This window comes from Calliphora vicina, chromosome 2 (genome assembly GCF_958450345.1).
Source record: "Calliphora vicina chromosome 2, idCalVici1.1, whole genome shotgun sequence".
NCBI lineage: Eukaryota > Metazoa > Arthropoda > Insecta > Diptera > Calliphoridae > Calliphora > Calliphora vicina.
The window spans coordinates 49,066,110-49,087,392 of NC_088781.1; the positions used below are offsets into that span (position 1 = coordinate 49,066,110).

General features: G+C 26.6%; 1 protein-coding gene across 5 annotated transcripts in view; it reads right to left on the reverse strand.

Moving 5' to 3' along the window:
* Positions 1 to 21,283, reverse strand: part of CadN (Cadherin-N) — a 305,582-nt gene that overhangs the window by 182,338 nt on the left and 101,961 nt on the right. For 4 of the 5 annotated variants that reach the window (XM_065501307.1, XM_065501306.1, XM_065501305.1 and 1 more), the window contains exons 7-8: positions 14,101 to 14,291; positions 3,070 to 3,259 (exon numbers count right to left, since the gene is read on the reverse strand). In XM_065501307.1, the coding sequence (XP_065357379.1) occupies positions 3,070 to 3,259; positions 14,101 to 14,291 (381 nt within the window). Of the gene's footprint in view, positions 1 to 3,069; positions 3,260 to 14,100; positions 14,292 to 19,240; positions 19,432 to 21,283 lie in introns of all 5 variants that reach the window. The other variant, XM_065501304.1, reaches the window with a different exon arrangement.

A 21,283-nucleotide genomic window follows, 5' to 3' on the forward strand; every position in this document is an offset into this window, starting at 1 on the left:
ATGCAAAAAATAAATGGGAGCTTTCTGGTAAGTTTTTAAACATCGTTGCAATGCCGACTGGTATCAAGTTTACGTGACATTAATGAAAAGTGCCAACGTGCGATCGGTTATGCAAACAGACCATCGAACTTATAAAGGATATGTGGGACAGAGTTGTACCCGACATAGTTTCTGTGGACAAATTACCACATCGACCTAAATTAGCACAAATAGATATACATCCACATCCAGTTGGAGAGAAGGTTGACAAATAAAATATTGGAGCTTCTACGGTTCGGGAATGCAGACCTTCCTAAACAAGAATTTGGTGAAGGTTTCCGAACCAGAAAGAAACTCCAGAAATTTTCTTTCTGGAAACTATTACTGCTTCATACAAGTAACTCTAGCTGCTTTGAGTGAGAGATATTTGATCGATTTTTGGAAATATTGGAGCTTCGGGAATCCAGATCTCAACAAACAAAAATTTGACGAAGTTTTCCGAAGCAGAAAGAAACTCCAGAAATTTTCTTTCAGGAAACTTTTGCTGATTCGTTCGAGTAACTGTCGCTGCCTTTGGGTACTGAGATATATTTGATCGATTCTTATTAAAGCTATTTATGCAGGGCATCGCACTTATAAAACTCGACCAAGATTCTGTTAAGAGAAGGTTGGAGATAAAAAATTTCAATCTGCGGAGATATTAAAACTTCTACGGTTCGGGAATTCAGACCTTAACAAACAAGAATTTGGCGAAGGTGTCCGAACCAGAAGGAAATTCCTGAAATTTTTTTTGATCGATTCATATTCAAGCTATTTATGCAAGCCACCGCACTTAAAAAACTCGACCAAGTTTCTGTTGAGAGAAGATTAACAGATGAAGAATTTCAACCTGTGGAGATATTGGAGCTTCTACGGTTCGGGAATCCAAACCTCAACAAATAAGAATTTGACGAAGGTTTCCGAAGCAGAAGGAAACTCCTGAAATTTTCGTTCTGGAAACGTTTGCTGATTCGTACGAGTAACTTTCGCTGCTTTTGTGTACTGAGATATATTTGATCGATTCGTATTCAAGCTATTTATGCAAGCCATTGCCAATATCTATGCAAAGGCGCAAACTCGACGAATATCACACTGACTGTGATCTGCATACACAGTACCTAAAGATCCATCTGAACCTGTAGAGATTTTGTAGCTTCTTCGGTTAGTTAATACAGACATTATCTTAAGATCTATCTGAACCTGTAGAGATAATTTAGCTTCTTAGGTTCGGGAATTCAGAACTCCCTGGAAGCTGCCGAAGGTTTTCGAAAATTATAGGTGTAGTGATCAATTTGAGTCAGCACCGTCGATGGTTTCACAGAGTCGAAACGTTTGAGTCAATCTTCCTACACGTCTATCAAGGAAAAGACAACGAGCTCCCGATCGGGATAAACAAGATCCGTCTCAAGCTGAAGCTGATCATATGTACTGCGACGAGATTGCTACTATTTCTGTGGGTCAAGTTAAGACTCAAACAAACTCTGAATTAGTTGTACGATTTTTTGATCGATTGCAGGCTATTGCACTTAAAAAGGATTTCTGAAGAAGAAATACTATGAGACTTAACATGAGACTATGAGAACACTCCACACAAAATTGTTATGTTTCCGATCCGGAATAAAATGGAATCAGGAAACACTTTCGCTGCTAGGAGAGAGGCGTCCTACACGTATATCAAGGCGGAGATATGGGAGCTCCAGATAGGAACGAACAAACTGAGAACCAAGCAAAAGCCTTTAATTATATGTCCGACGACAAGACAGCTAGTTCTGTCGCACAATGTGAGGATAACAAAAATTAATCTTCAGCATTTCAAGGGAGTCTCGGCTTCCCTGCTCCTCCAGATATGTATTGGTGGGAAGGAGCTCACACAGATCCAACAATCCTCGAATCACTGAGATAAAGGTTCTGCACTCGCTATAAAAAAGGCTACAATATACTGGGCAAAAGCATCAGATTATAATCTAATCCGACATACTTGCTTAAAGTATCTTTAACTTGCATAGTAGCAAACCGCTATCGCTATCGCATTCTTTCTGGTTTCAGGGATTAAGACACAGTAAAGGCCATCTGGGAGTCCAGTGAGAATTCTAAATTGGTCGCTTCGAGTTACATGGCCCATGCTTATGGCGACCAGACTCTGAACAGCAAGGTCTGCAGAGCAGTAGAGTTGGCAAATTTAATGAATGATGGCAATTATTATTGGAACTAATGCAAATGTCCATCACATTATCTTATTTAGAATTTCACAGGTTGTCCAGTAAAACTTTATTTCGTGAGCTGGTCTATTTGATAGACGTTATATGCAAAATATATGTATGTAATTTATATGCAAACATGTAGAATTTATATACATATAATCATGTATAATATGCACAAAAACCACATATTTAATTACAAGTACACAGACAATGTACAACACTCTTGTTATATCAAGAAAACCCACACAATCAAATTAAAAAAAATGTCATATTTTATATAAATACATGTATTGTATAAATTTTCAAATAATTTTTTTTTTTTTAAATACATAATCAAGTAAATACAGAAAAACGCCCCCATATTTAAACAAAAACCCGACGAGAAATATTGTATTTAAAAAAAAAAAATTTCACACACAAAATAAATAATTCATTAGCTTCGATAAATTTTATGAATATTTATATAATAATTATGATTAAGGTAAGCACAGCAAATATAGTTTTATAAAATACATACATGCAAATATATACATATGTAAATATATATTTGAATATAGGAGTATAACAAACAAATGGTAGCCTAGCTAAAGGCTAAAAGAGATTTGTAACTAAAAGTAGGCAACAGAATTTGTTAGATATTTTACATATTTTAAATAATTTAACAAGTAAAATTTTAGTAAGTGTTTTTCATAGTTAATTTCTAAAATAATTTAGAAAAGTTTACCTAAATGTAGAGAGCATTAATTAATTTAAATTTAATTGTTTAGCCACCTAAAAGTATGCTTTATAAACTATATTTGTTGTTGCTTTGTCTATAAGTGTTATAATTTATTTATTTAACTTCACTTACCTCTACACGTATGGTCAAATTATATTCCTTTATACTTTCATAGTCCAGCGGATGATTGACTTTTATATCGGCCCACGTATCACCATTGTCCGGTCGTTGTTGCAAATAGAATGTATGAAATTTATTCGTTTGCGCCGTTGACCCAGGCATTAAACGATAAAACACCGTTGGATTGCCCTCTATGCCCGAACTGATTTCAGCCAAAATTTTTTCGCAGAATTTTATTTGTGTTTAAAATTTTTTGAAAAAGAATTAAATATTAGTAAATTGTATTTGTAAGAGAATATATCAAACATTTTTATAAAGGAAGGGATAGTATTTTAATTTGGAAAATAATTAGTTACATTAAAGTGGTAAATAAATGTTGGGAATAAAGCAAATTTGAATTTTTTTTAATTAGTTTTGAAATTTCAAATTTTTTTTTATTTTCAATCAAATTATAATTGCATAAAATACTTGTAATTTCTTGATATTTGGAAGTATTTCAAATTTTTGACAACGATATAGCTTCTAGAAAATAATTGTCTAGAATTATACCCGAAAAACTTGGCATTGAACTAGTGAACAATTTTAAAATATTTTTGGAAAACTTAATTCAAAAATGAAGTCAAACGTAATAACTATTGATAACAAACACAACAAAAGATCTAGTTTATCTACAACCGGTTACAATCTTTAACTCTCGTCTTTGGAATGCCGAAAGGGATTTTAAAGAATTTTGGTTATTTTTCCTATTGAGAATAGATCTTATGAATACTCTCAAAATAAATGACGGAAAACACAAATAAAGATATATTGATGTCTTTAATTACGAAATACTTGGAATTTGATTTGCATTAACGAATATGTCACATTGGAAAATGTCCATAAAACGAATTTTCTGTTTGTTTTCTTGTTGTACAATCTCAGGTTTGTTTCCCTCTAAATAGCATTTCGATAAAATTTATACTCTGTACATCTGAAGAGTCGATCACAATCGGGCCTTGGTGGCTATGAGCAACCGCTGATCTAGAAGCTTTACAAAATGATTGTGCATTTTTAGAATGTTGGATAAATTTTTAAGCCACACAAAAATGCAACGATGTATTGTCAATGCAAATCTAATTTAGGTCTATAGAAAATGCAATAGTTGTAACCTGTAGTATAACTGTTTATTTTACTGTAGATATACGAGTTATAATTTTAAATATAAAAGTTTGAACACTTTTATAAATGCAACAGTTTATGAATTGATATGATTGTAAGTATAACAATTAATAAACTGTTATAATTGTATGTCATTTATCAATGACAAAATCAATGACAAATGAAATTATTTAAAAAAAACTGTTATAATTGTGATTATAACTTTTAAAACAAATTATAACAAAAAAACATTTTAAATATAACAGTTTTACAAATGTTATTATTGTTAGTATAACAATTTAAAAACTGTTATAACTGTATAACAGTTCTAACCTGTTATAATGGTAAGTATAACAGTTTAAAAATGTTATAATTGAAAATATAAAAGTTTATAACTGTTATAATTGTAAGTAAACAACTTAAAACTGTTATAATAGTAAGTAAACAGTTTCAAATTGTTATAATTGAAAGTATAACAGTTTAAAGTTGTTAAAATTGTAATTATAACAGTTTAAAAATGTTATAATCGAAAGTATAACATTTTAAAACTGTTAGAATTAAAAGTATGACAGTTTAAAACTGTTATAATTATAAGTATAACAGTTAAAAACTGTTATAATTAAAAGTTTATCAGTATAAAACTGTTATAATTGAAAGCATACCAGTTTATAACTGTTATAATTGTAAATATAATAGTTTAAAACTATTAAAATTGAAAGTATAATATTTTAAAACTGTTACAATTGTAATAATCGAAATAAAAACAGTATTAAAACTATTATTATTGCAAGTATAGTAGTATAAAACTGTTATAATTGAAAGAATGACAGTTTAAAAGTGTTATATTTGAAAGTATAACAGTTTAAAACTGTTATAATTGAATGTATAATACTTTAAAACTGTTATAATTGTAATAATCGAAATAAGAACTGTATTAAAACTATTATTATTGTAAGTATAACATTTTAAAACTGTTATAATTGAAAGTATAACAATTTAAAACTGTTATAATTGTAAGTATAACAGTTCAAACTGTTAAAATCGTAAGTATAACAGCTTAAAACTTTTATAATTGAAAGCATAACAGTTTGTAACTGTTGGAATTGTAAGAATAATAGTTGATAAATGTTATAATTTAAAATATAACAGTTTAAAACTGTTATTATTGTATGAATAACAATTTAAAAACAGTTGTAATTGCAAGTATAATAGTTTTAAAACTGCTTAAATAAAAATGAAAACAGTATAAAAATGTAAGTATGTATAACAGTTATATTTGTCTCTAAATTTAAAATATATTATTTGAATTTTTATTTTTCTCTCTTAAATTTGCTTTATTTTTTTATGCAACATTTACTTACCCTTAAAAAAAATCTCTAAAATTATTAAAACAACTAAAACTAAACTAAAACGTTTTATAAACAATATAAAATTAAGACCTTCAAAAGCAAAATCAACAAAATTTTTTCAAAAAGTTTTAATAACAAATTAAAATAAATCAATATATTCGTTTAAATTGAAATTATTGTTTAACATATAAAAATACGTTTTTATATTGTATTTATATAACAAAAAAAAAATTAATTAAAAAATTGCACAACATGCGACATAAACAAAATACAAAAAGTCAGTTTTATGGCGCCATGTTTTAACAAAAATTTATTTATATAATGTTTTTTGTTTCTTTGAAAAAAAGGTGCTCGAAAATTTATTTTTGTGAAAAATAAAAGAATTTCAACAAAGTGCAAAAAAACATTGAATATAAAAAAAGTTGTTTTAAAAATGAGAACACAAAACAAAACAGAATTTATATAATTCTAGATTTAATTGATATAATTTATATACCATTAGAAAAAAAATATACGTTTTGTGAAAAAGTATAAAAAATTGCTAACAAAAGGCTTCAAAAATTAGTTTAGCCTTTTGTAAGGGTAGTTTGTGAATAGAGGGGGTGGGGTGTAAAGGATTTAAGGATCTTATTAAAACAAATGGTTTTTATTTTTCACTAAAATAACAACATGTTTTGTTTATTTTAGTTTAAATAAATTTGTTTTAAAAAACACAAATTTTTTTTTCAGGGTATTTTTGTTTTAAAAATTTTGTTTTGAGGATGTTTAAGGAGTGAGTTGTTTTGTTTTTTTAAGGATTTCAGTTATAATTTTTGGGACATAATGAAATTGTTGTTTTATTTAATGAATTTAATGTTTTTTGGATGATTTGTTTGTGTATGATTTATAAAATAGTGTGACAAATGGGTGGATTTCTGGTTGTTGGTTTTGTTCTAAAATTATAAATTTTTTGTTAAGTTAATAAATATGTTACTTAAACTACTTTAGGTGTTAAATAACTTAATTAAAACTAGACTTATTTGGTGAAAATTTAAAATTGAATAAGGAAATTTTCTGCATTCTGTGGGAACGATTCGATAGGTGATGTTAAGAATTAAAATACAACTGTTATACAGTACAGAATAAGAATTTTTACAATTCTCAATTTTTTCCCCAATGAATTGAAAACATTTTCTTTTAAAACCATTATTTAGGGAAGCAAATACCAAGAGTTTTGTACAGTTGTGCTGCCATTAAATTCATTTAAAAACTTTTGCAGTATAACAGTTAACAAAATGTCCTAGTCACCTCATATTTTTCTCCAAAAAAAAAAACAGAAAAACTTTTCTTTTCAAACAAAGATTTTTGTAATGCAGAAAATTTTCTTGAACAAACTATAAAAAAATAAGAAAACATTTAAAATATCTTAGAGGGAAAAACCACTATAAATACTTATAATACATTACATTGTAAAACTCTTCTATACAATTTCATACTAATGTTATGATGTTGCTATTATTCTTGTTTGCTGCTTCCTAATGTCTAAAACTGCTTCAGGTGTTGGTGATATAATTTTTTAACTCAAAAAAGAAAATTGCAAAAATTCTACCACATGTGTGTTAATGGGTTTAAAATGAAAATACACTGAGACAATTACTAAAAGACCTATATAAAAATGTTTAACAAAAACCAAGGCTTTGATAATTGTTTAAGTACTCTCCTGGCGGCCTTCATTTAAAATTTCAATTTACTCTCAGTGTATTTTCAGTTGTCTATAAAGGAAACTGTAACTGTTATACTTAAACCTAAATAAAAAGAAATTTCATTTTTTGAATTTAGAAACATTATATGATGCTTACATGTGTAGATGTGTTTTATTATTATTATTATTTATTTTTTCATTGTATCTAAGTGTAAACGTTCATTGTATCCTAAAGAAAAGTGTTAAATTGTTTCCATTTTTTTATAGTTTCATACTTTATGTTGGTTATAAAATACTTAGCGTTAGAAAGAGTGTTTGTATACATAGTTATAATCTATCATTGCTTTATAATTACATCTAATGACTAAGGTTTCCTGGCAGTTTTCTTTTATTTTTTTTAATTTTTAGATTAATGTTAAAGCTTTTAGGTTTTATTTATCAAAAGGTGAAAGTTTAGGTTGTTTTTTTTTAAGGAACTTAAATGGAAATAAACATTAAATTGAACTTAAAAATATATAAAACAATTGTAAAGTGCTGCAGATAAATATAGCTTATGTGTATAAATATAAGGTGTCATCATTATTAATAGTAAGTGCAGAGTGCAAAGACAATTAACTATGTATGGAGGACTAAGCTACTTCTTTTAAAATGATTTAAATGGGGTCAAAAATTATTTTTTACTTATTTGCAATATTATCAGATAATTCGCTCTTTTTACTGAACTACGTTTATGTTTTCAGGTAATAGCTATTGTAGCTTTTTGTATAACAGTTGATAAAAACTGTATAACAATTTGCGTAATTTGTTTTTTTAGTTACATGTATAAATTTGTGTACAGCCTTTTGTATAACAGTTTACACAATAGTTTGAAAAACTGATTGCATTACTGTTTGTATATGGGCAATTCCATATCATCGTACGTGACATTTGTACGCCTATAGAGTGGAATAGATTTTGCAAAAATAAGAGTATCTGAAAAATAATTTGGTCTTTATGTTCCATTCAGAGGGTACTATATTTTAAAATAATAAAAAGTTCTTTCGAAATATTGTTGTCCAACATATTTAGCGAAATAACGGAACTCATTTTGAGGTACATGCAGAAATATGCCAACATATTCGAATCGTGAGAGGCGTTATGTTTTCTTTTAATTTCTTACACTAAACGAAATATTTTTCCTTTACAATCCATCATATTTAAATAAAAACAATTTTTGGATGATTTTATAATAAATAAAATTTAATATCGTACGTGACATACCGTACGTGACCGATTTTTCTCTTATAATAAAACAATATATATTATGTAAATATATGTATACAAAAACTAAAAAAATTAATAGAAAATATTCATTCGGTTTCAATAAACAATTTGACAATAGCAAAAAAACAATCAAAGTCAAATTCAAGCTAATTGGGAGCCTAGTTTTCGTCGCAATTTCATCCTAAAACATACCTGAAACATTAACAAATTAAATATAATCAGTTTAAACTATTATTTTTGCCTTTATATTATGTTACTTTCACATATTAACATTTTATTATTTTCTTCTATTCAAATCATCTTGAAAAAAAGTTTCAAGTGTTTTTGTGTTTTCAGTCGTGGTAGCGATTCTGGAATTGTCCATATGGTTTTGAATTACAGTTTGAATAACTGTTCATATAACAGTATGTATAACTGTTCGTATAACAGTTTGTGTAACTGTTCGTATAACTGTTTGTGTAACTGTTCGTATAACAGTTTGTGTAACTGTTCGTATAACAGTTTGCAAAAGCGTTCTTATAACAGTTTGCAAAAGCGTTCTTATAACAGTATAACAGTTTGTATAACTTTTTGTATAACTGTTCGTATAACAGTTTATATAACAGTTTGTTTACTATTTTATATAACAGTTTGAAACCCTGATTGTATACCTATATGTATAAACGTCGTATAACAGTTTGCATAAATGTTCGTATAACAGTTTGTAGAACTGTTTATATAACAGTTTTTTATATAGTATATAGTAAAAAAAAACTGTTTGTACAACCATTTATATAGCAGTTTGTATGCCAGTTTGCATTAAGGTTTGAATATCTTATTCTGTAACCGTTTGAAAACAATATTTTTATAACAGTTTGCATAACACTTATATTGTTTATATAAATGATTGATAAAATTTGTTTTCATAACTCTCAACTAAGTCATAGAAATCTGATTATTATGTTGTTATTGTATGCAAACATTTTTGTATTACATTTAACATAAATGTTGGAAGAAGTATAATTAATGTATTAAAATTATATCAATGACATGTTTACAGGCAAAATTGTTATATTTATTTGAAATTGTTCAGTTTTTAAAAGAATTTTAACTGTTATACAATAACACTACATCATTTGTAAATACCCCTATCTGTTTTCTACCTAAAATCATGTGATTTTTTTTTTCTAGTTTAATCGGGCTGATGAAAGCCTGATGAGGCTCATTTCGATCTTAACGGAAACGTAAAAAACAAAATTTGTCTCATATGAAATGGTTCGAACAATCGACTTTTTCCTGAAAAAAGTCGAAAAGTCGAAATCGACTTATTGGTCGGACAAAAGTCGAACAATCGATTATGTTATTTCAAAAGTCGATATAAGTCGAATAGTCGATAAAAGTCGAAAATAGTCGAAAAAATTCGAATAGCCGATGAAAGTCGAATATTTAGATTGTAAAAAAAATATTTAATTGCAACATTATACTAAAACTATTGCAATTTGGTACACTTGTATTTTTTGTAGTGTATGCTAATATATGTAAATAAAAAATAAATGTTTATAAAATAAAGCTTTTTTCTACACAAAATTCTTACAATATTCTTCTAACTATTATCGACTTGATAAATTTAATTTTTATTGCTAAACATTAAAAAAGCCTCATCATTAAATGTAGAAACCATGTATGTTTTAAGAGCAATGATAAAAAAATTAAAAAAGTCGAAAGTAGTCGGAAAGTCGAAAATAGTCGAAAAAAGTCGATTAACTAAAAAGTCGAAAGTTCGAAAAGTCGACTTTTCATAAATTACCAAAAGTCGAAAGTTCGAAAAGTCGATTTTTTAAAAAACGTAAAAAGTCGACTTTTTGTTTCAGCTATAGAACCCAAGTTCCAACCCAGAATGAGAGGAAATTGCATCCAATTCGCGTCACAGTGGGGAGTGCACTTTCATCACGCTGTATCGTTGGGCCATCTACTTAGAACAAAACGCACAAAGCATTACGTTTACTGGAGAATATTACTTGAGCATGCTAAAAGAATTTTCTATCCAGAATTACAACTCTGTTTCTGGTTTCAATAACATAGCTCAGCCGGTTATGGTCGAATTACGAAGAAAATTAACAACTTTTTGCTAAGATGCCGCACTTGCATTTAAATGCAATTATCTCTAAGACTACTTATACTTTTTTTTTAATTGGCTTTCAGATGAAAAAAGATTGAATAAATTCCACGCATTACAAAAAAGTAATTTCAGTTTTTTAATGTAGCAAATTTAATTAGCCATTTAATTTCCCTTTCAATCCTGGGAATTGGTCCTTATATGGGATCTATGACCAATTATGAAGTGAAATTTGGTACAGGGCTTCCTATATATATTTGTAAGAGATTTATCAGTATTAAAGTGAGTTTAGGAAGTGGACTATATATGGGGGTTATGGTCAAATATGGAATGATCCAATCATAATTTCTTTTTGTGATTACTTTTTACATAGACCTAACGTTTGCTGAATTTTGTATGAATAGTTCTAATCTAAGGGCATTTATGTACCAAATAGTCATATTCCGTGAAGAAATTTGTGTGATGGCTGGAATAAATCATTGACTGAATCCTGTCCTTTTGAACAGAGCATATTTTTTTTTATTAAAAGAACAATGTGTGCAAATTTTCATGATGTTATCTGAAATATATTTGAAAATTGCAAAACATTTTTGAAAAATATTTTTTTTAAGCTTGTATAAATTTTTGGTCCGTATTTGACCGATTGTGTTAACAAAGAATATTTGAAGAAAATTTCATCCCCCAGAATTATTCCACGTAGGGCCTATCGTGCCTTCAACATACCCCATGTACGTTTGTGGCTCTGGGATGAATATTTCGATGTGTGACAAACGGAATGACATCGATATAAAACAAATCATCTATACTGATACGAAAATTGTCTTCTTCTTTATAAGATTCCAAAAAAAACTGTTAGAATTTGAATTATTCAATTAATAAAACAGTACAAAAACAGAAAGAGAGCTATATTCGTCGTTGCCGAATATAATATACCCTTCACCAAATTATACTTTAAAATAAAAAGTTTAAATATTTTTAGGTAAACAAAATTATTGTTAAAAAAAATTAAATAAAAATTTGATAATTTTTTTAGTGAAAAAAAAAATTTCAGTTAAAAAATATTTTTCCAGATTTTGACCGACTAAATTTAGCGTTATATACGTCGTTGCAAAACTCTTTGAAATATATATGATTAGATATCCATATCGTCTATATTAATGACTTAGTAATCTAGATATAGATAAAAAATAAGTAAAAAATCGAGGTTGTCTTAGATTTTTCCTTATATCACAGCCATTTGTTGGTCGAATTTCTCGATTTTAAATAGCAACTGAACCGTACATCAATATATCCTCTACATATCATATATTGATGTATGAATCATGTATGTAAGTTATTTGAGGGCTACCGAAAGTTGATTTCAACATACAAACGGACAGAAGGACATGGCGATATCGACTCCGATATCTATATATACTTTGTGGGGTCGCAAATGAAAAACGTTGAAATTACAAACGCAATGACAAACTTATATATACCTTTGCCATGGCGAAGGGTATAAAAATAATTAACTCAAATCTTTTCAAACTGTTTTCATTTGGACCTGTTACTGAAAATCTAACTTGAACTAAACTGTTATAAAAGAATAAAGTTTTATTCTTCCTGAGTAAATTTTCTCAACTCATATTATTACATTTTTGTGCTTAGCAAGTGAATTACAAAATACATACATTATATAAATAAGGTGCAGAAAATACGAACTTTTTTTTAGTGCTTTCTCTGTGATTTCATACTTTTAAAACTATACTAATATAAACAAATTAAAAAATATATATAAATTATGATAATAAAGGTGTGTGCATTAAAATTTTTTTTATAAATGGTGTGTGGTATTTAAGTGGTGTTAGGGCAATAATATAAATTTATATTTTTTATATATAATTTTATTTTTTTGGTTTGGTGCAGATGATATACGTTTTCAATGGCAAGTGCATTAAATGAGAGGGTGTTATGACAGGGGAGAAGGGAATTTATTTAGGAGGTATATAAATAGTATTAAAATTTTGTTTTAATAGAAATTTAAAACATGGTAATTTATTGACTAACAAATTAAATTCCGGATAAAAAGTAATAAAAAAATACTAAAGTTTATTCACCATTTATTTGTAAAATAGAAACAGTTAAAAATAGTTTGTTTAAGAAGTTATGTTTTGGATTTGGATCAATATAACTTTTTTTTCTGGAAAAGTTGTAAGGATAAAAGCACCCTTTTTATCTTGAAAAGTTGTCTTGATCAAATTACCCTTCTATCTTGAAAATATGTCTAGAAGCGTTTTCTAGAGAAAATTGTCTCCATCCAAACCAACTTTTTCCAGACCAAATATGTCTTGATCCAAAAACTTTTTCTTGTTTCAAAGAAACTCTTTTTAGAGTAAAGTTGTCTTGATCTAAAGCAACTTTTTCCAGAGAAAATATATGTCTGAATCCAATCAACTTTTTCTTTAGAAAAATTGTCTTGATCTAGAGAGAAGTTGTCTTGTTTCAAAGAAACTCTTTCTAGAGTAAAGTTGTCTTGATCCCAAGCAATTTTTTTCAGAGAAAATATATGTCTGAGTCCAATCAACTTTTTCTTCAGAAAAATTGTCTTGATCTAAGCAACTTTTTATAAAAACAAATTTTCTTAATCTAAGCAACTTTTTCTAGAGTAAAGCTGTCTTGGTCCAAAGCTATTTTTTCTGTAGAAAAGTTGTCTTGGTCCAAGCAAATTATTCTTGAGAAAAGTTGTCTTGGTCCAAGCAAATTGTTCTTGAGAAAAGTTGTGTTGATCACATCAACATTTTTCTAGAGAAAAATTGTATTTTATAGCGTAAATGTTTTTATAGAGAAGTTGTCTTGATCCAAGCTTGTTTTTCTATAGAAACGTTGTCATTATCCATACATCTTTTTCTAAAGAAAAGTCTTATTTCACAAAGCAAAATATAGTATCATTGTCTTTGTTTTACTTAATATTTGTTTTTTTTATATCTGTTTTACTTAATTTATCTTGAAAATTTAAAAAAAAACTTGTTTAGTTTCAATTTATTTCACATTTTAAAATTTGCATATATGAAGGCGTATGATTAATATTAATTAAGTGGAAATTATTGAAAAAATTTTCAATAATGAAATAAAAATGGAAACCTACAAAATTAGTTACTCAAATAAAAAACCGAAATTCAACACAACTTAATAGAATAACAACCATAAACTTTTTTCAAAATATTTTCACATGCAAGGTGAATAAACTTTTATTTAAGTTAGGAAACAACCAAAGAAATTGAGCATTTTTCGAGATGGGGAAGTTAAATAAAGGAATTAAACTAAATCAGTGCATATTGTGCAATTAACATTAAACATTTATATTATAAAACATACATAAATAAAATAAACTTTTAAAAACGTAATAAAAAAAATCATAAAATTTTATCATAAAAAAAAATCATGGAAAAAACAATTGTATCAAAAAGTTATTGTTTTTTGTTTAGGTATAATTAAAAAAATTTACTATTGCATTTTGTTGTTTTAAATATTAAACAGACCTGGCTTTGATCGAGACGACTTTGCCACCTACTGGCATATTTTCCTTGACATAAATGGGACCATAAATGGTATGATCCCAAACAGGTGGATTATTGGCACGATCTACAACATCGATTTGAACCTCTACGGTACGTGATAAAGGTGGATAGCCTTTGTCTTGTGCCATGGCTTCTAATTTATAGGTTTCACGCTATAGTTTTTTTTTAATACATTTTGGCATAAATATTTTATTTTTTTTATAATGAGGCAGGTTTGTTTTTTTTTTTTTTGACGGTTTTGTAACATTCAAAAATTCAAGTTTGTTGACAAAAACCAGTGATGAGTTTGAGTTTTTTTTTTAGATATTTTGGTTTTATATATGGAGTTGTTGTTTTTTTCAGTATAGAAGAAATTAAAAAATGGCAAAATACAAAAAATTATAGTTTGTTTTTTTTTATATATAAAATATTTGTTAACAAATAAAGTTTATTTAAAAAAATTATAAAGCAAGAGTTGTGGAAAAAAACCAACACCTAAGAAAAAAGAATTGTTTAATTAAAAATAAAAATTAAATCATGTTTTTTTATATTTGTATATATAAAAATTTCATAGGCAGTGCAAATTAAAGAATTTTACCTAAATTAGTTTGATTTTGTTACAAAAAAAGTCTCGATCCTAGCCTTTGTTTTTGTTTATAAAAAAATTATTCTCTTAAAACTAAGATTTTTCAAAATTAAAAATTTTTTTTAATTAACTAAAAAATATTTTACTAAATATAAAAATAAAACTTAAAAGAAAATTATATAGATATTTAGGATTTAGTGCAATTTTTTTGTTATATAATTTTTTTTTTGGTTTTAAAAGCATTACATTCATATAAATACATATACAGTTTGTTACTATGTACTTAATTCTTTTGTTTAAATTAAATTTTAAATTGTTTTTTAACATTTTTTTTGTTGGTATAATAGTTGTATATTAAATTTATTATATAAATTTGTTTGTAGCATTATTTACCTGTTAATAGCTTTAAGATAATCCTAGCAATTTTGTTTGTTTTTTATTTAAGTGTAGCAGTAATTTTATGTTAAAGTTATATATATAAATTTATAAATTTTTGTTGAAGAAACCCAACACCATTTGTTTATTGCAATTTTTTTTGGAAATTTTTATTTTTTATTTTTTTTTAAATATACAGCAGAGAAAAGAAAAATAGGCAGTTTTTTTAAATGAAGTCCTTTTTTATACATTTGTGTGAGGTCATGGCATGTCCGGATAATTGAAAATTAAGATTCATTGGTTCATGAGGTTTTAAGAATTTTCAAAACAGTATTGGTCTTTGATTTCAACTGGTCACTTCGAAATAATTCAACATTATTTTTGAAAAATTTTAATTTCGAAAAATTAGCTTTTTCGAATTTTCAGAATAATCAGTTGACTTATTTTACTTTTTTATTATACTTAAATACGGTGATTACAAAATGGAAAGGTTTCCCAACTCTTCCGATTAAACGTTCACGTCATCCGAATAATCGAATTATTTTTTTGTAATTATTCCGAGAAATATTTTTTGTTAATAATAACAAGAATAAATTACAAGAATAGTCGGATAAAGTAAACGATTATTCGAACAAGAAATAAAGATGCATTAAATTTCCGTATAAATTACTCGATTATTCGGTTCAGAAACACGAAATGAAAACAATTTTAAATTTTTTGGTATGAAAAACACTCAAAAATTATTTTAAAACTGAATGATTTTCATTCCTTTAGTGTTTCCGAAAAATAACCGAATATTCGAGTAATTAATACGAAAATTTAATGTTTATTCTTGTAATTTATTCTTTAATTTATTATTCTAACAAAAATCTTTAATTATACCTGATATCCAAGCAGAATAATGGATAATTCATCCTAATTATGTAATTTCTAAAAATCCCGAAAAAGTCTTTACTTCATTCGAATAATCAGTTAATTTATTCGAATAATTTGATCATTTATCCGAATAATAAGAACCATTTTTCGGTTTCAATTAATTGTTATTAAAAACGCAGTAAAAGTTTGAAAATCTGGAATAAAGTAAACGAATAATTGAGAAATTTATACGAATAATTTTCGGAATTATCCGAATAATCGTTTATTTTATTCGAATATTCGAATAATTGAGTAATTTATACGAATAAATTTCGGAGTTAACCGAATATTGATTTACTTTACTCGAATATTCGGATAATTTATTGTTCTTTTATATTATATCGTGTTAATTATCCAAGACATCTATTAAATTTACCGAATACAGGCCTAATTATCGGAATATTCTGGTAATTAGAGGAAAATTTATCCTACTTGTCGTGGCATTTTAAATTCGCCCACTTATCCGAATAATAAATTTATTCGAACAAGTGAGCATTTTATACGAATAATTAAAATTGTTGTTGTATAATCGGTCAAATGTAAACAAATTCCAAATAAATTAAACGAATAATTGCGAATTTATACGAATCTATATTTATTTGATTGATCGGTTATTTTACATTTTTTATTTTTTTTATTATACTTAAAAAATGATGATATTCAGTAAATTAACCGATTAATCGAATAAATTTTATGAATAATCGGTAAATTTTTTATTTTTAAATTCGAAATATTCGCTTATTTGTTTCCAATATATTGTTTAAATTACTAGAACAATTGGATAATTTATAAAAAAACAAAAATTCGATTTAAATAAATTTTTATTGATAAAGGATAAAGAATTTAGAATAAATTAATGAATAATCGAGTGTTTCATACCAATAATCGGTATATTTAACAGATAATTCATTTTAGTTAACTGACTATTTTTAATATAAATCGTTTCTATATTCGAATAATCGTATATTTTATTCGAATAATAATTTGTATGGAAAAACGGAAATTTTATAGCAATATTCAGTTAATTTATCCGAGTTATTATGTGATTTATGCGATTAATAGAATAATTGGGAAATTTTTGTAGAATCGAGTAAAGTTTAAGAACATTTTCTGAATAATCGTTAATTTCTTGTACGAATAATTAAGTTATTTATCACGACAATAGATTTAGTGACTCCAAAAGCCATATATAATATTCGACAACTAAAAAAAATCTAATTTTCTGTACAATAGAGATATTTTATTAAAATTACCTGTAATTTTTTATTTGAATAATCAGCTAGTTTATCTGAGTAATCTATTTATCCAAATATGTATTCGGATATATTGGGATATACATCACAATATTTATTCGTGTAATTTATGAAATAATTCATTCAAATCAGATTTTGTTTTCGAATAATCGGTTAAATATTTTAATAATTTCAAAACTATTGTGTTTTTCATACGAATAACATAAAAACTTATCAAAATAATTAGATTTATTATCCGAATAATCGTTAATTTATTCGAATAATTAGGAACTATAGTTCAATAGTAGAAAAATTAGAATACAAAATAATTTATTCCGATGACCTATTATTTATTCGAATAATCGGGTATTTTATCCGAATAATCGCACAATTAATTCGAATAATCGGTTAATTTAACTTTTAAAAAAGCTTATATGATTAGTGTTAAAAACCGGTTATTTTAATTGATTCCTTGTGGTTTAACTTATTTACTAAAAAGTTATACGAATATTCGGAAATTTTATTTGAAACATTTTTAGAAAACAAGTAGCTCAATATTGGCGTTCAAAGAGATTATCTTTCCAAATCGTTTTTCTAAAAATATGACTAGTTAATCCGGTTATATTTATTCGATTACTTGAGGATATTCCCCTATTAAACAAATTTATATGAAAAATTCCAGATTCACTTAATATTTAGCATATTTAAATGTATGACAATTTATTCGAATAATCGGGTAATGCAGCCAAATAATCGAATAATTTATTCGACTAACCATTTAATTTATCCGCATACTAGAAGGCACTTAAGATTATTGGAAAAACCTTATTATTTTATTCAGTTACTTGTGGTTTTCATTTATTGTGAACCCCTGCTTTCAAGTTTTGTTAAGTATAGATGTCATTCCTTTCTTAAACTGCCTATTTTTCTCCCTCACTGTTGTATATTTTTCATGTTACCAATATCCTGTAAAAACCAGATTTTTATTAATGCATAATTGTATTATTTTATACATACAATATAAAAAAAAAATTAAGTTGATGTTGAAAATACATGGGAAGGGGGGAACCACAGCCAATTTTATTAGTCACTGAATTTGTATGTGTATGCAAGTGGATTAGAAATTATTTTTTTTTTTTTTTGATAAGGAAATAACAACATTTAAAGAGTAGTACTCGTATTTAGTAAAATACTGGTGTGACAAATGCAAGTTCAAAAATTTTTAGTATTTTGCATTTTTCACAAAAAACTCCACAGTTTTAGGGAAGAAAAAAATCCCTAAACTGTTCTCATAAGCAAAAAAAAAATAATATCCTTTAAAGGAAATTTTCCTTTTCTGTTACCAAATATAAAGGAAATCTCCCCAAATTGTTACACGAAAAAACTGCGCGAAAAAATGTCATATGAATTTTGTTGATTTAGCTTAGACACAACAACTTGACCAAAATTTACCACCAGCAAGGACCCAAACCAACTCAACTGACAGCACCAGGGGAAGTTACAGCATGCTTTAAACAGGGAATTTTAAAAAATCAACCAATTATGAAACAAATATTTCCCATTACTTAAGGTGGCTGACTGAGAGAGTAGCTGGGTTTTTGTTATTGTTTCCATTGTGATGGGCTTTGGCAGGTTGTAAATCTTAAAAAATAAATGGTTTATTTTACCAAACAGCCAATTCAGCGTTTGTTGGGGGGTGTTAATGTACGCATGTTAAAGGGATTTTTTAGACCAAAAACCAATAATGGGATATTTGTTCATACAAAAATTACTGTTATCCCAGTAGTTAACGGTTATACAAAGCTTAACATAATGTTAATGGAGTTAAAAATATGTTTCAAAGAAAATTAGTATGTAATAGAAAAAAAGAATTAATTTAAATTTTTAGCAGATTTCTCTATATAAAAAGTAGTACATATTCTGTTAATTTGATTAATTTGTTTCAAATGGAAATGGTTTACAGAGAGCAAGTTATATAGAGAGTTGGAGAGAAAGTATAGCGTTAAATACAAACCTTGCCTTAACCGATGTTACAACCGTACCCACAGTGACATTTTCACGTATATAAATGGGACCATACACCACCTTATCCCAAATGGGTGGCTTATTATTACGATCGACGACATCTAATTCAACATCAACATCGGCGTATGATGGCGGTTCACCTCGGTCAGAGGCCCGAACACGTAAACGATAACGGTCACGCTGTTGATTATTTCAAGGACAATTTGTTTTCGTTTGTTTTAATTTCAGTTCAATTTAAAATAATTTTTATAAAATGTTAGTTATTGGTTGGTGGTGGTGGTTGGTGTTTAACAAAAAGGACACGCATTGTATTAAATGTTACGATTATGGCAAATTATTAGTGGGATATTTTGTTGTAATTGTTCAATTTAACATTGTTATGTTGTCAGTTAACAGGATTTCATTTAAAAGGTTTGTGTATTGGATAATACGTGTTTTTTTTTGTTGTAGTTTTTGTTATAACGTTATTTTAGTTTTTAATTTGTTTTTGCGGTTGATGGCATGGATAAAAAGTGACGTTATTGTTTACGTTTTTTTTCATATATTCAGTTACATTATGTTATTATTGAATTTTTGTTTTGTTTTTATATTTTGAATGAAAAGAAAATTAAAAAAAAGAAACTCATGAAATTAATATTGAAAGGATAATGAAAATTAGTTATTAGTAGGTACTTGTTTTGTATATTACAGGGGTTAGGATTTAAAAGCCTTTTAATTGTTTGTTCTAAATAAACAATTTGTGAATTATTAGTTGAAGGAAAACCTACAAATTTAAGTGGAATAAAGTAGTAATGATACGATGTTGTATTTGGAAAATTTATTAGAAAAAAACATTCATAAGTAGACAATATTATTAATTGAATTTAAAAGTAATGTCATTAAACAATACTTTTAAATAGATACATTATTTTAAACATAAATTTGTAAAGCTATTCGGCTAAATTATTCTAATAATTTTAAAAATGATTCTGTAAATTATTTGTTGCAAATAATGAACCTATCAAATGTTGCATTTACAAGTTTTACACATATTATGAATATTAATCATTTCATAATTGGTTTTATCTCAAAATTATGAAGCTTTTTCATTTGTTTCATGGTTCTAATTTTATTAAAAAACACATTATTTTATTCGATTAAATATTCTATTCTCGTATTATTGTGAAACTAATAGCCGGACTAATCGTTAAATTTAAACGATTAAAATCTTAAAATGTTTGAATATTTTATTTAAACTTTCACAATTTTAAAAATTAACATTTAGGCATCGTACCAAGGAACTAAATTTTCTGGATTTTTTCGATTATTCCAATAAATATTTGAGCTATCCGTATATATTTACCAATTAGCCAATAGGTTATTGCCTAATTGGTAAATTTATTCGGTTAGTTCAAAGATTTATAGAAATAAACGAAAAAATCCAAAAAAAATAGTTTCATGGTTCGAATAATCGGGTAAATTTTTCGAATAAATAATTTTAGCAAAATTTCAATGCAGAAACATTTAATTTGTGTCATAATTTAAAAGTCTTGTTATTTTACTAGATTCGATATTTTATTCGGGTAATTTATTCGAATAAACGAATTTATTTTTTTAACATTTTACAGTCTTTAAACAAAAAGTACTGCTTTGGCTACTAATCGGTAAATTCAAACGAATAAATCGGCAAAAAATCGAAAACTATTGAATATTTGCTTTAAATTTTTACAATTCTAAAAATATCACGGGATTTGTTCCGAACACAGTTTCTAATTAATTAATGCAATTTGAGCTTAATTCACTAAAATCTTAATTCATAATTGAAAAATGTCCGACATCCATTCACAACATCTAACTCATTCCACCTTTAATTGAATTAAAAGATATTTTCTTCATTTAGTTTTCATTTTCAAAATGAATTAAAAAATATTGACTAAAACGTTTTTGTAATGGATTTGAATTGAATAAAATTAATCATTCAATACATTCTTGAAATTACTTTGTAATGGATTTGAATTCAAGAAAAGTTGAATGAACCACTATATCCCTAAAA